At 36.0% G+C, this 14,323-nt stretch overlaps 1 protein-coding gene across 2 annotated transcripts in view; it reads right to left on the bottom strand.

Moving 5' to 3' along the window:
* Window positions 1-12,973, bottom strand: part of LOC108752301 — a 40,002-nt gene extending 27,029 nt beyond the window's left edge. Inside the window, exon 1 of one of the 2 annotated variants that reach the window (XM_018493039.1) lies at window positions 12,847-12,973. In XM_018493039.1, coding sequence (XP_018348541.1) covers window positions 12,847-12,878 — 32 coding nt within the window. In that variant the 5' untranslated portion in view covers window positions 12,879-12,973. Of the gene's footprint in view, window positions 1-12,128; window positions 12,336-12,846 lie in introns of those variants that run through there. The other variant, XM_018493036.1, reaches the window with a different exon arrangement.
* Window positions 12,974-14,323: the final 1,350 nt, after the last annotated feature.

Genomic DNA, 14,323 nt, shown 5'->3' with positions numbered 1-14,323 from the left:
ATTAATATTCTCTCGAGTCTCGATTTGCATTCACCGGTAAGATATCGTAGCGAGGTATCTTCATGGTGCCAAATGATACCGACCCGAGTCTGGAAAAGCCGCACGCATTTGGATGCAAACGAACCGAGTACTCCTTGCACTTATCCCGGGCGACCAGCGAGAGCTTTTTCTCTTGCGACGAGCGTCGTGACGCCTCAACTGGAAGCCGGCCACTTCTGCGCTTGGGTTTATATTTAAACGGCGGAGCGCTGCCGGCCACGTCGACGTCGACGTCGACGTCGACGCATCGTCTTTCCCAATGCGTCGACCGGACGTCGGAAGGAGAGAGAGAGAGAGGAAGAGAGAAGAAAGAAAGAGATGAAATGTATGTCGAGGAAAAGAACGCGTTGAGAGAAATACCAGACTAAAGGAGAAAAAATCTCCGCTTTCGCGAAGCAAAAATATCTTCGAGATGTACGACACGATACGTTGGCGCACGTGAAATATTCAGGCGATGTTTTAAAGAGAAATATTATTCGAGAAGGGAAGGACTGTGAGTTTCAAGATTTCGTAAATATATATACACGGCGTACGAGTACGAATGAAAGACTAGATAGTTGCATAATAATTCTTGGGAGAGATATTGCGCTTATTATTTTAAGATATTCTCCTTTTATTTGTACTTGTGCTAATAATTTTCCAGATATAAAGCTTGGACTTTTATAAATATGTGATTATGTTCTCTTGTTATTGTTTGAGATGATTTTTTTGGAATTTTCTTATACATCTCTCACGGTGTTTTGGCACAATGCACAGTTTTATGCACACACAAGCAGACGACGTAGGATGAAACGTTGGAAAAGTCGTGCTAATAAAAGAACGTATAAACATCGATATTGCAGGACCTCCCACGTTGGCACGTATTTATCCGACACTTTAAACGGGATCAGTCAGGGGAGTTCGCACATGGCGAACAAACGTTTAACGGTTTGCAACGCGAGAAAAGCGAGACGGCACAAAGCTGCGTTTGCAATTGATGAAATGCAGACATGAATATTAATTACCATTACAATTAATTGTTTGATTATTAAAATATGAATTGTTAATAGATAACGATTACTACTCCCCGTTTAATTTGAAATGGAATCTTAACAAAATTTTAATTCAATTTAGCCGTAGATATATGTGTCTGTAATAACATCAAAAATTGAGAATTTGTTAAAGCCCGCTATGTGAAAGCGAAATAAATTTAAAAATCTGTTGTCACAAAGCTAAAATGTCGTTCATCAATTTTGAAATAATTCATGTCTCAAATATTTCAATCAAATATCTATAATTTCAACCTCTCGATATTTTATCATGGCATACATGAACGCGTATAATAGTTAGTCCTGCAGATACAGGACTTGCGTACACTAAATTCAATCAACGTTTGCATACGAATTAGTCCTTACACTGGACAGTTCGTGCATGGTGGCATGATGTGGATACTACGTTATCCCTTCGATCGATAAATATTACAGGGGAAACCGGCGTAGATACCTGTGCTTTCATCTCGTCACGCTCGCGATGCGTTCTCGCCGAGGAAAGAAAATCCCGAAGGGAGCATCTCTCGAAGAGAGAGTCTAGAATGTTCTGCGTTCCAGAGCACGCCGTTCGAATCCTCGCGAGGGAATATATCCTCTTTTTTTTTTTTCTTCTTTACCCGTCTGCCCACGCGCTTGAACTACCTACCACTCGCGAAAGAGATAAAAGAATAGAGGAGACGAAGGAGCAGGCGGAGATCTAGGCTGAACGAAGCAACAAAAGGGAGAAGAGAACCAAATACGAGGTCGAGGAAGGAGAGGAAGCGTGATATATGGAGAAAGGGACGGTCCGTGCGCATTTGTGTGTGTACGAGGGAGAACATCTCACCGATATCAGGATGTAGGGTTTCGGGGTACGCCCAAAGGGTCATCATCCTTTCTTGGCGAACCTACCTCCTCCTCGCTTATGTGCATGCCGTGTTTCTACCTTCTTCTTCTCCCCCTTCCCCCCTCCCGCGTTTCTATCTTCTCTTTCGCTGGACGATCTCCCCCTCTCCCCCCCCCCCTCCCTCACTCTATCTTGCTCATGCTCCAACGGTGCACCCCTGCGACGCGCGCTTTTACTCCCTGGCGCGTCTCCAGAGACGAAGAAATACGATTCGCCCCGCGAGAAAATGGCGTAATTATATACGAGGGCGGGTAGAAGAAGAAGAAGAAGAAGAACGTAAATCACAGCGGCGTGGAAGCAACGGGGCGTGCGAGACTTGGGCGAGGAGTCTCTCGCATCCGCCGAAAACGCGATTCGGAAAGGGGTTTCGAGATTTTCTCCTTTCTTTCTAAGAATCAGGAGAGGATGAAAATCTCGAGGACGTTATAAGCACCCCCCGTTATTCGCCCTCTTCTTCTTGTCAGTGGTAGAATTATTTTCCATTCGTTTTGTTCAAAGTCGCTTGCACGTTCCTAGGAAACAGGAAACGAGGGAACAGGAACGAATCTCTAATTTATCGAGGCTATATACAGGTCTTAAGTCGAGCTAAGGAAATTTCCAACCTTCAGTCATCCTGTTTTCATAATCGCGAGAGAGAGAGAGAGAGAGAGAGAGAGAGAGAGAGAGAGAGAGTTGCTGCGTCACGGACGACTATCTGCGGTGCAAGGTTCAATATCCTCCTCATTACGATGGCGTCACTTCAGAAGGGAACCGCTCGCGTGACTCGCTTCTTGATAACGTGACTGACAACCGATGGAGATTCAAGCCCCGTGGATCATACTATGATGATACGGGTGCAATAAGCTCGACATGATGTCGTCGTCTTTATGGGTGCACGATATAACGTCGCATATAGTTACAATTACTTACCATGAGAAAAAATAGAAAGTATACTAAATACTGAGAATAATAAATATACTGAGTAAATAAATATGTGTGCTAAGAAAAAAATATATTAAATTTTAATAAGTATTTATTTGAATAGTACCAACTACGAGTTAAAACATTTATTTACAGTAAATATTAATTAACTTAATAAAAAAAATAGTAATTAAATCAAATTAATGTTCTCGTATCAAATGTGTTTTTATACTCAAAGAAAAGGAAGCACTTCTTATATAGCAATCATGTAAGTGATAATTAATAGAAGTTTCATATGCAGAATTAATGTACATATTTATATATAATTAAATAAACATTTTATAGTTATTGCAACTAAAGTTGAATAATTACAAAAATTAATAAGTTCTTATAATCAATTTTAGTTACAATAATTGTAAGATAGTTTATTCAACTACGTACTAATTCTACATATAAAACTTGTATAGATATCATGTATATAATTGCTATTACTATCTTTTTTTTTTTGAATGTAGTTGGTACTCAAACAAATAATGTGTTAAACTTAGTACATTTTTTAATACAATCATAAATAAAGAAAAAAAAAACATAATTTAGCAACCAATATAAAATAATAAGAAAAATGTATAAATCATAGATGATACAATAATGATTAAATATGACAAATAACTTTCTGAAATTTTTGGAATGGAATTTAATTACAAAAAATGATAAAAAGCTAGTGTTGAAAGAGTGGCTCGATCGTCAATTTTTAAAAGTGAGATTTCACTCTTTAAAATTATATTTCACTTCAAAGATTTTAAAGAAAAATATAGAATGAAAATATTAAATATACGAAGAAAGATCCATGAATACAAATTTGTGAGAAAGATAAATTGTTGATATTTATATGCATTGCACATTCTATTTTAACAAATTTAAATTAAAAAGAAAATATACGCAAGCTATGAGATGCGAAAACTATTAAAGTGACACAAAAGTTAATATATCTAAACGCAATATTATTACTAACATTTACTTAAAAAAAATCGATGTATTTTTTTTATAGAATTAGAACGAGGAGGAAGATGCAAATCACAATGCAATCTCGATTCATCGAATGGATCTTTAGCGTTGACGAAGCTCCCGCGAATAATTGCTTCTTCGCGGTTGGCACAAGCGATGATAAAATTTGCCACGGGATAAATGGCTTTTAATATTAATCTACGACCACTAATAACGGGCTGCGCACCGTGAGGCGTTAACATTAAATTGCAAATTGCATCGCGCACGATTTTATTTATTGTTGTAAATCCCCACATCTGTACTGGCAAACCCAGCCGTTTAAACTTGTAATTATGAATTTGCGTAACAATCAATATGCATGGGTCTTCCAACATTTTCATGGAATTGATACTCATAAAACGTCGATAGGAATGTACATATACATATACATATACATACACATGTTCATAGACGTGCAAATAAAAATGTCTATGTCCATGTCCATGTCCATGTCCATGTCCATGTCCATGTCCATGTCCATGTTCATATCCATGTCCATGTCCATGTCCATGTTCATATCCATGTCCATGTCCATTTTCCATTTCCATGTTCATATCCATTTCCATGTCCACGTTCATGTTCATTTCCATGTCCATGTCCATTCCCATATCCATTTCCATGTCCATTTCCATGTCCATTTCCATGTCCGTGTCCATTTCCATGTTTATTTCCATGTTCATGTCTATTTTCATGTCTACTTTCATATCCATATCCATTTTCCATTTCCATGTTCATGTCCATGTTCATTTCCGCATGTCCATTCGATGGATCGAGATTGCATTGTGATTTGCATTTTCCTCCTCGTTTTAATTCTATAAAAAAAATACATCGATTTTTTTTAAAACATTATTTTATTGCATAATTCTCGTTTTTAAAGAGAATCTGGTTTTAAAGTATAAAATTTGTGATTTTGTAACGACTTCTTATTCGGAGATCCACTTTACATTTCTCCCTGTTTGTGGAAGTACAACTTTCCACACGAGTCGAAGTGCAGTCCACTTCCCCCCTTCTGCTTAGGAACGCATGATTTTCCACGTGAAGCAAGGTCCATCACACCTCCCGTCCCCTACCTAGAGGTGTATAATTTTCCGCGCAAAGCGAGGTCCAGCCCACCTCTTCCCCTGCCTAGAAGCGTGCGACTTTCCACACGAAGGTCCACCTCACAATCAAATAAAGGTTGGGTTAGGTTAGGATTAAATCGGAGTGGGGATGCAGGGGAAGAGACGGGCCCCTCCTTCGCTCACACGTGTTCTTCCCCTTTTTGCTTCTGGAGCAAAAGAAAATCAACAATTGTTCTATTCCAAATAGTTTCGTATAGAAAGAATACGTGTGGGCGACGGAGGGATGCTGTCCCTCCCCCTGCACCCCCACCCCGATTTAATCCTAATCTAACCCTTGTCTCATTGTGAGGTGGATCTCGGTTCGCATGGAAAATTGCATATCCCTAGATAGAAGGGAAGATGGGGTGGACCTCGCCTTCGCGTGGTAAGTCATTAATTCCTGTAAGCATATAGGATGGGGTAAATTTTGTGTTCTATTTATATTTTGTTAATAACTTTTTAACGAATAACAAGCGCAGAATAAAACTTTCCTTGAGGATTACTCAGGATCATAATCTTGACAATATATGTCGAAGTCATTGGAGATGGATCCATTATTTTCAATATTTATCAAAGAAATTTTTTTTGCTCTCTAATTTTTTTTAGTTTCACGTATTCATTTTTTACTCCATAGTTTCCTGCAAACGGTATTCTTAATTAACACGCGACGATTTAATTAGATGTACATTTCTTCGATTCGTTTTTTTTTCTGGGAAGCGAAAAAGAACTACACTGATCATAAAAGTTTCAATTTTTCCACGTCGCTGGAAGGTTACAGATCGCTATAATTAACAGGATGGCAAAATTTTGTTGAAATTTCTTTCTTATTTCCAGGTTAAAAGTTCACGGATTCGATGTCGGAGGCAGTGGAAAAACTTATGCGCCGCAAATACAGGAGGACTTCCACATCTCATAATTAGTGAGCGGCATTCTCAATTATTCTAATAAGCGTAGTGATGTCATATTGGAGTAAATAAATTTTAACAAATAATGATTTATTTTCAGATCAAGAAAAAAAATACATTTCTCTTTAAATAAAATTTTCATTTAAATGCTTTTACAATTACACAAGAACACTGAAAATTCCGATATAATCGGCTGTGAATATTATACCGCATCACGTCAATGTGATTCTTCTTGTTCCTCCTTTTCTTTCATTTTCTTCCAACATAATTGGGAAATCTTTTAAAATATCTGGACGTTTTGATAATAATTTCTTTTTGTCATAAGAATACGTCGCGTGATCGATCACTTACAAAAAAAATATTTAAAAAATTAAAAAAATAATCTTACGATAGTATTGATTGCTCTACATGAACAGGATTGTCACAAATTTCTAAAATAACTTTTTCCTAATTTTTAGACAAAGTTTCATGATTTTCTCTGATGCTTTTAATATTTTGAAATTTTTTGTATTTTCACCCGTCAAATTATCTTGTTGAGAGAGCAATAGTAATTAACATAAAAATGATTATTAACACTGCTTGTTTAATTTAATTATTAAGTTGATAGTATTCCAAAATTGTATAGGTGTGATATGTGCGTATTAAACTTTAACAATTAACAATTTTAATTTTCAAAGTTTTGCAAAATTCTCTAACTTTTTTTCTAATTTCTCAGACCGTTTTTAATTTCTCTAACATTTTACTGATTTTTACTTTTATATAGTAATCTTTTTTGATAAATCTCTGGATATATGTATAAGTGTACATAGATACATTTTTGCGTATTCACGTAACTCCGAAAGTCGACGCACGAATACAGCGCGCGATAATAATGCAGCCATTATTCCTGATATGCAAAATAGTAGAATGCGGGTTACGAGATTAACGATGCCCGGCGAGCGAGTGTGGAATTTACGCGCAAAAATCATAAATTATGTATGATAATGCAGTTTAGCTTAATGGTATAATAGTCTCGCCTATCTTGTACATTATTTATTTATAATTTTTATAATTGCCGTTATTATACTTAATTCCATAAACTTTAGTATTAGAATGCGGCATGTAAAGCGTATTAATAAATATTTAACAAACAGAATATCATAAAAAATATACATTAATATTTTTTGATCATAAACTTTTTTTATATCTAACAATTGATCAAATATTTAGCAATTATTTGGAATATTGGAGTAAATAAATTTCAACAAATAATGATTTATTTTCAGATCAAGAAAAAAAAATACATTTCTCTTTAAATAAAATTTTCATTTAAATGCTTTTACAACGTTACCTTCATAATTATTTATATAAAATTAAATTAATAATATTATCAAATCTATAATAGAATCTATTTCCTTCTGTGCATTGTAAACCATGCAATTTTTAATATTCCTCGAATAATAATTCTAAAATAAAATTGTAGTTATTCCTAGAAAAATTAAACAAAATGTAGAAAGTGTCACTAAGAATTGAAATACTATTATTGATTTCAGCGTTAATCGCGGGTTATGGGTGGACGAAAGTCACGTTCACGCAACTTGGTCCGATGTTAAAGAATTTCGCACAGCCCGACGTAAACATAGGTACGTGCCCCCGTAACGTTATGTTGTTCTCGTCGACTCGACGAAAGGGATACGACGAGATCGAAGGGAGAGCTAAACAAGCACTCGCCGCCCTCCATGCAATGGTCGAGTAGACGTCGAGGGCATCGTGGCGGGGTTGTATGAGGGTGAGAAAGGTTAACGCGATCTCCTGTGCGAGGGTGTACGGAATATTGATTCACTCCATGTTAGGAGTCTTTTAGTCCTGCAGGTATACTTCGTGTCCGAGAAAGGGATACGTGAATGCACATATATACACAAAGTATCGCGACATCATGGAAAAATATTTTAAAAAGTCATTATCTTGTTAAAAATAAGAAAAAGAGAGTTAAGAAAAAAAGAGTTAAAAAAAAGAGAGAGTACCTTGCGAAAGATTAATGCTTGTCAATTTTTAACACTTACTTTTTTATATTTTACTTTTAAATATTTGTTGAGTAAATTTCAAGATTTAAAAAACCGTTTAAAAAATGCTCAACACTTTTAAACAAGTAATTCGTTTTAAATACCTACGTGCTTAAATTTGGATTAAATCTCTAAGAAGTCATAACTTAATTGCAATCAACTAGAAATTAGATATTTCGTTAAAAGACAGGACATATAAATTTGAAGTAAAAATGAATGAAAGCAATTGTACAATTCTATTTAAATAAAAAGAATAATAATATTGGAAATTTTATTTAAATATAAAGCAAATATAAAAGGATTAAATATTATAGATTATATTTCGTTCTTCTTTTAAAATATGTATTTATTCTATAATTTTTTTAAAGAAAATTTTAATGGCATTTATTACTTATTGTAGATGTTAAATATCGTAATAATTATTTCTTGAATTAAAACCCAGAAAATAAAAAAAAGAGAAAATCCATTTTTATTGAAAAAAATGATAAATTAATATTACAAGAAAATTTATAAAAATTTATAAATGCGCCGAATAATTGTTTAAGAAAAATATTTCTATGTAATGACGAGACACCGTGTATAGGGGCGCATATGAAGCATATAGTAACGACGCGAAATACCACCCTTCTGTTGCCAACCGTGCATCGATCCAACGAGCGACCAAGTTTCCTCTTGATATACCAAGAAGCATCTTTCTCTTTCTCTATCTCTCTCTTTCTCTCTCGATGCGCTCGTTTCCTTTCGGTAGTGACTTCCTTTTCAAAAATATTCGTGAAAATGCATAGCACGGAGAGAGCACAAAATTATAAAAACGATTGCACGAAGATCGACTATTGTTGCTATACATAAATGTATTCGATGTCGAGTGCTATTTCCATGTCGATCGAAATGCACTCGTTTGATGCACAGAAAAGCAAGAGAAGAAGCTTTAACCCTTTGAAGTCTCAATAGTTCCAGTTAGGAAATCCTTTTGAAGTCTCTATTCTAGCGTAGCCTCTATCTCATCATTGAACTTTCCAAAAACTAATTGTGGAGCAAAACCATTTGAATTTTGAAGGATTACAGGATATTCTTTGACTAAGTTATTTTTAATCTTGTACGCTCATCAAAATCGATTTTGCTTCGCAACGCGTTTGAAAAAGAATAAAAGAAAATATTTAAGAAATCTTTAAGAAGAGAAGAACGTTGTTTCAATGAAGATTTGATAATAATGTTTATCAAAATTAAAAGCTTTTGATAAATTAAGATTTTAGAATTTAAATAGATAGAAAATTCGCATTCATCATTCATTAATATAGGTTAAAATTTGAATAACAAACAAATTTTCTTTTTAAGATGTTTGAGTGCCAAAATATTTTTAATAATGTTAAAAATTAAATTGCTAAAATTGATTTGGATTGGAATAAAATCGTTATTCAAACGTATTTTTGAGATATCCTAAATGTGTTTGAAGAGAGAGAAACATGCTTTTAAATTTTGTATAACATCACCATAAAATACGTAGAAATGTACATGGTACGTAATGGAATATGCACTAAAGGAAATGTATACATAGTGGTTATATGGCGTCACGAAATAGCAGAGACACATTTGATAAACCGAGTGCACTTTTTACGAAGCACTATCCGTACTTTACTCGAGAATCCTTCTCTTATAAGAACATTTAAAAAAAAAGGATGAATTGTCTACTTCAATATATGCAGGTACAACTGTGCATGTGATTATTTATTATTATATAATAAATCCGTACTTAATTATTATAATTATTCATTTGCAAACGGTACGTTCTTTTTGCATTACTCTCTACATTTCAACTTGTAACTACAATACAATAACTTTACATTTTCGAGCTTCTTTAATTTGAAATTAAATAGTAACAGTCACGATGTGTGATCAAATTAATTCGCGTTGGTTTTACAAAAATATTCTATCTCTATATCTTCGAATTTTATTATTAAAAAATAAAATATATAATAACTTGTGACAAACACACACAGAATTCTATTATTACCACATTAGATTTAATAAAATTAAATATCGTAGCATTATTATCATTTATTTATTTTTCTATTTATTTTTTTGCCTTCCATTTGTATTTTTCCTACTACACACTATATAACAATTTCTTAAAGAAAATATAGTAAATTTCTCTTTGATTTTCTACGAAAGAAGTTCGAGCACATATTCCGCGAACGAATCCTCATTTACTCGTTGCGTCAGTTGCCGCCGTGACGTTTACCTTGTGCCAGAACTCGTAGAATCGGCGTTTCTCCGTTTCGTACTAATTTATTGTCAAGTGCAGCGTGGCGGCCATGAGTCATACGCCGCTGAAGTATATATATATATGTGTGTGTGTGTGTGTGTGTGTGTGTGAGAGAGAGAGAGAGAGAGAGAGAGAGAGAGAGAGAGAGAGAGAGAGAGAGAGAGAGAGAGAGAGAGAGAGAGAGAGAGAGAGAGAGAGAGAGAGAGAGATATCAGGATGAACGTTCACGCACATTGTGTGCAGCGTTGACGAGCCTGCGTTTGTGCGTGAATGTGAGCGCCGCCGGACAACGCCACGGCGTAAACAAAACGTGCCTCTTAGCGAGGGAGCCTGAAGAGTGCAACGACCTACGCCATTGTGACGTAGCTTTCGGATCAGCTGACGGCGTGGAACGCGTCGTTTGCTTATCGCGCGCGCGTTTGTCCGGTTTACGACGTTCTCTGTCTGAACGAAAATGCTTACGTTTCTCATGCTTGTGTATCGTGTATCATAAAAATGCTTTAATGTCAAGACTGCTTTGCCCCAATATAGGAAATATGTGTCGAGGACTGCCACGTATAAAATTATACATATGAAAGACTCTAGTGGACTTTAACCAGATACGCAGTTGATATTCCAAAGATTATCAGATTCTCTCTTATATCTCTTTACTTAATAAAAATCACAGTCTTTTCATATCGATTACATTAAAGAATATGATTTTGATTGACTATGAAATAAATATTTTCGGAAAAAGAGAGAGATAGGACAACAGAAAGACAACGTGCAGTTAATTATGAAATAATAAAGTTTATATTAAATTGTTTTTTTTTTTTTTAGAATTCATCGATGTTGCTCATTTAACAAACATACACTGTTAATGATAAAGAATATTATTCAATAAACGATCCATTATATTTAAAGACCACGAGCTATTTTGTCAAAATTCTACGAGAGAGAAAGGTACATATAATTTCATCCTGTATATATACTATTCACTCTAATTTATACTGTGTGTGTCTCACTCTATAAACTTAATTAAAGTTATAAAGTAAAACAGTATAAGTTAGAATAAGTAGTATATATACACGAAGAAATTATACAGAATATCTTCCTCTCTCGCAGAATTTTGACAAAATGGCTCTTGGCCAGACTCTGATATAAGCTTTCTAATCATATCCCACACTAAAGATACGCGGATAGTGCGAGAGATATTTTTATAAATACGATTTATTATCCAAATTTTTAGAAACCATTTATAAATAAAAAAGTAATAAATGTATAGCGAGCTCTAAGAGTAAATCTAATAATAAGTGAATTAAAAAAACAAGAAGAGCCAACGCGGATATTAATATTATATCGGCAGATGACTTTTTCTGGCTTTGTAATTCATTAATTTTTGTTATAAATTATTTAGATTTTTTATGAAAAAGAGCGCTTTTCTGCGACAATTACTAAAGAATCAACAACCTCCTCTGCAGATAGGGATTGCGTTCCGTTATATATTCACTACGCAAGTACCGAAAATCTATAGTTCACGTAACATATACTACAGATTTTCAGTATTTGCAGTGAATAACGGAATACAGTCAAAAAGTTCAACAAGACACGGATCACATCATCATATACACTGCTCCAATTTTCGTGAGCGAACGCAAGATACTCGCGCCTGCGAGTGTCGTAACGTCTACATTACGCGAACGCTGAGAACGTTGGGTTAGGTTACGTTCTCGGTAGACTCCGAGAGTTACAAAACAGGGGCGTTCGCTTTCACCCTTGTTCGACGGCGCGCGTTAATTAGGAAGGAAGTTTTAGGCACGTTATCATTCTCGCCTTCGCGATTTTTATCTGCACCTTCGTCCGCACCGCGATCGCCGTGCTTTCTCCACGTAAACCGGCGCTGCGCATCGATTCGAGCGTGTTCGTGACATTGATCCCTTACCTTCGCTTACAGCAGATCCCGCGACGTTGTCCGTCCCTGCTTCCCTTCTTCTTGCCTTCGTCCGTCCCTCCTCCGACTCCTTTCGCCACCGTGGCATTTAAATGCCTTCGGCGACACTCCCGCTGCGAGGGTCCTGCCCAAACATGGAAATGTCTTTTGTCGAAGCTTGGACAGATGTGATGACACAATCTTGGAAGAGAGAGAGAGAGAGAGAGAGAGAGAGAGAGAGAAAGAGAGCATCCAAGAGAGATGGCCGTTCAACGACGGATCCGCTCGTCTCGCTGGCAACCGAATTTTCTTCCAGACGCCTCCTACACATTTCCAACTCTCATATTTTATTCCCTGTGCATAACAGCGAACTATCGGGTGCGAGCGAGACGGACGTACGGCGTATTCGCGTACACGTATATGTATACGCGTATCTATAGAGACAGACCGCCGATCGAGCGAGCGGCCGAGACGGAGTAGATGATGGAAATCACTATATACACGACAGATTCGGCGAAACGTCGCGTCGCGTCGTCGCTGGAGCACTCGACGACACGTGTGAAGTTGCGTGCACGACACGGATAAAAATAAACGCCTTGCACCGGGAATCGTCGCCGACTTGGTGGACGGCGGACGATGGCGATGGCCCCGGGTGCGCGCCACGGTCGACTCCATCGACTGACGCCACTTGGTATGCGGCGTAGCCGTTGCCGACGGTGTGGATACTCACATGACGAGACGCGAGACGATCGACGATATCATATTAACGGGTCCTGCGGCACGAATGAGACGCGCGCGAACGGATAGAAACGAACGACTAAATGCGGACGGCCGTCTGTAGCACCGCCGCTCACAGGTCGGCCATGTTGAACTGGCAGCTGGCTCGCCGTTGCTGCGCGGGTGACGTCACAGCGTGTTTTCGTCATGTGACGCGCCAGGCCTGTACGCGCGCGAGCGATACGATTCGTCTCTATTCGGGCGATTTAAATTGTTTCATAAAATTTCATTTTTTGAAATAAATCCTTTACGCTCGTTTCTACCAATGTAGATTAATTTTGATCTCAATTCAACTCTTAGACCGGTATTCTTTGGTCATTTCTTATATTTAAGACTGTCTTAAGTACAGTTTTAAGATATCATGAACCAATCAGAGAACTACGTTAGTATCTGAAGACATTACTTATGACAGTCTTAAAATAAAAACAGACTATGAATATCAATCGTACTCTGCATCTTTTTTTCATTTTTAGAACGAGAAAAGATAAAGAGTTAGTTGAATCAAGATTCTAATTAAATTACATTGGTAGAAACGGACAATATTTGTGACAATTTTATGATGCTCGTTAGCAATAATTAGCATTTGACAAGTTACTTTACAAAAAGTAACTTATTACTATAAAAGTATGTTCTTTTTTTTAAAAGAAATTCATTCCTGTTACTGATTTTAAAAAGTTACTTGTTATCATTATACTCAAAAAGTAACGAGTCGTTACAATTTCTGTTATATTATATTTTCACCAAATTTTGATAAACCGTTTATAGTGGTATTCAATTGTCTTGGTCACTAATTGACCAGTTCGACATGAAATCTACAGTGGTTGTGATGGTTGTGGATACACATAACGTAGTCAAATATCAAGATCTTCGCATAATATATAAAGTATAAGAGAATCAACCAATTATAGTTCTTTATTTTGTGGAAAGAAAAGATTGATTTGTCGTTTTTTTTATGCGTTATATTGTACATTACGCGTTATGTAAAGGTTTGTACTCTGACCTTAATACTTTCTTCTTTTGCAAATCGTTTATGCATGTTCCATATACACATGTTGCATGTATACAAAAAAAATAACAATAAAAGTAGCGATTACGTTCGCTATCATTACTTGAAAAAAATAAGAAAATGTAACGCATCGTTACTCACGTTTGGAAAAAAGTAACATAACGATAACGACGATATAACGTATTACTTTCTAACTCTGGCGTTAGTATTATTAAACTGCTTGTTAATTCAATTTGTGATTTATCACATACTCCAGTTCCAGTTATGGATTATGTTTCAAGACTGACAAATAGTCGGCACGCAGTTTGCTTGAACTAGAAATTTTAAGATTCACACAAAAATATTATTACGCAAGACCTGTTTTGACCGAACATATCTTTTTTGCTTATTTATATTGATCATGTTTCAGTCGATTTTCACTTAT

The sequence above is a fragment of the Trachymyrmex septentrionalis genome, unplaced genomic scaffold (assembly GCF_001594115.1).
Source record: "Trachymyrmex septentrionalis isolate Tsep2-gDNA-1 unplaced genomic scaffold, Tsep1.0 scaffold6, whole genome shotgun sequence".
NCBI lineage: Eukaryota > Metazoa > Arthropoda > Insecta > Hymenoptera > Formicidae > Trachymyrmex > Trachymyrmex septentrionalis.
The sequence above is the reverse complement of the archived record's forward strand: the minus strand, read 5'-3'. Positions and strand labels throughout refer to the sequence as shown.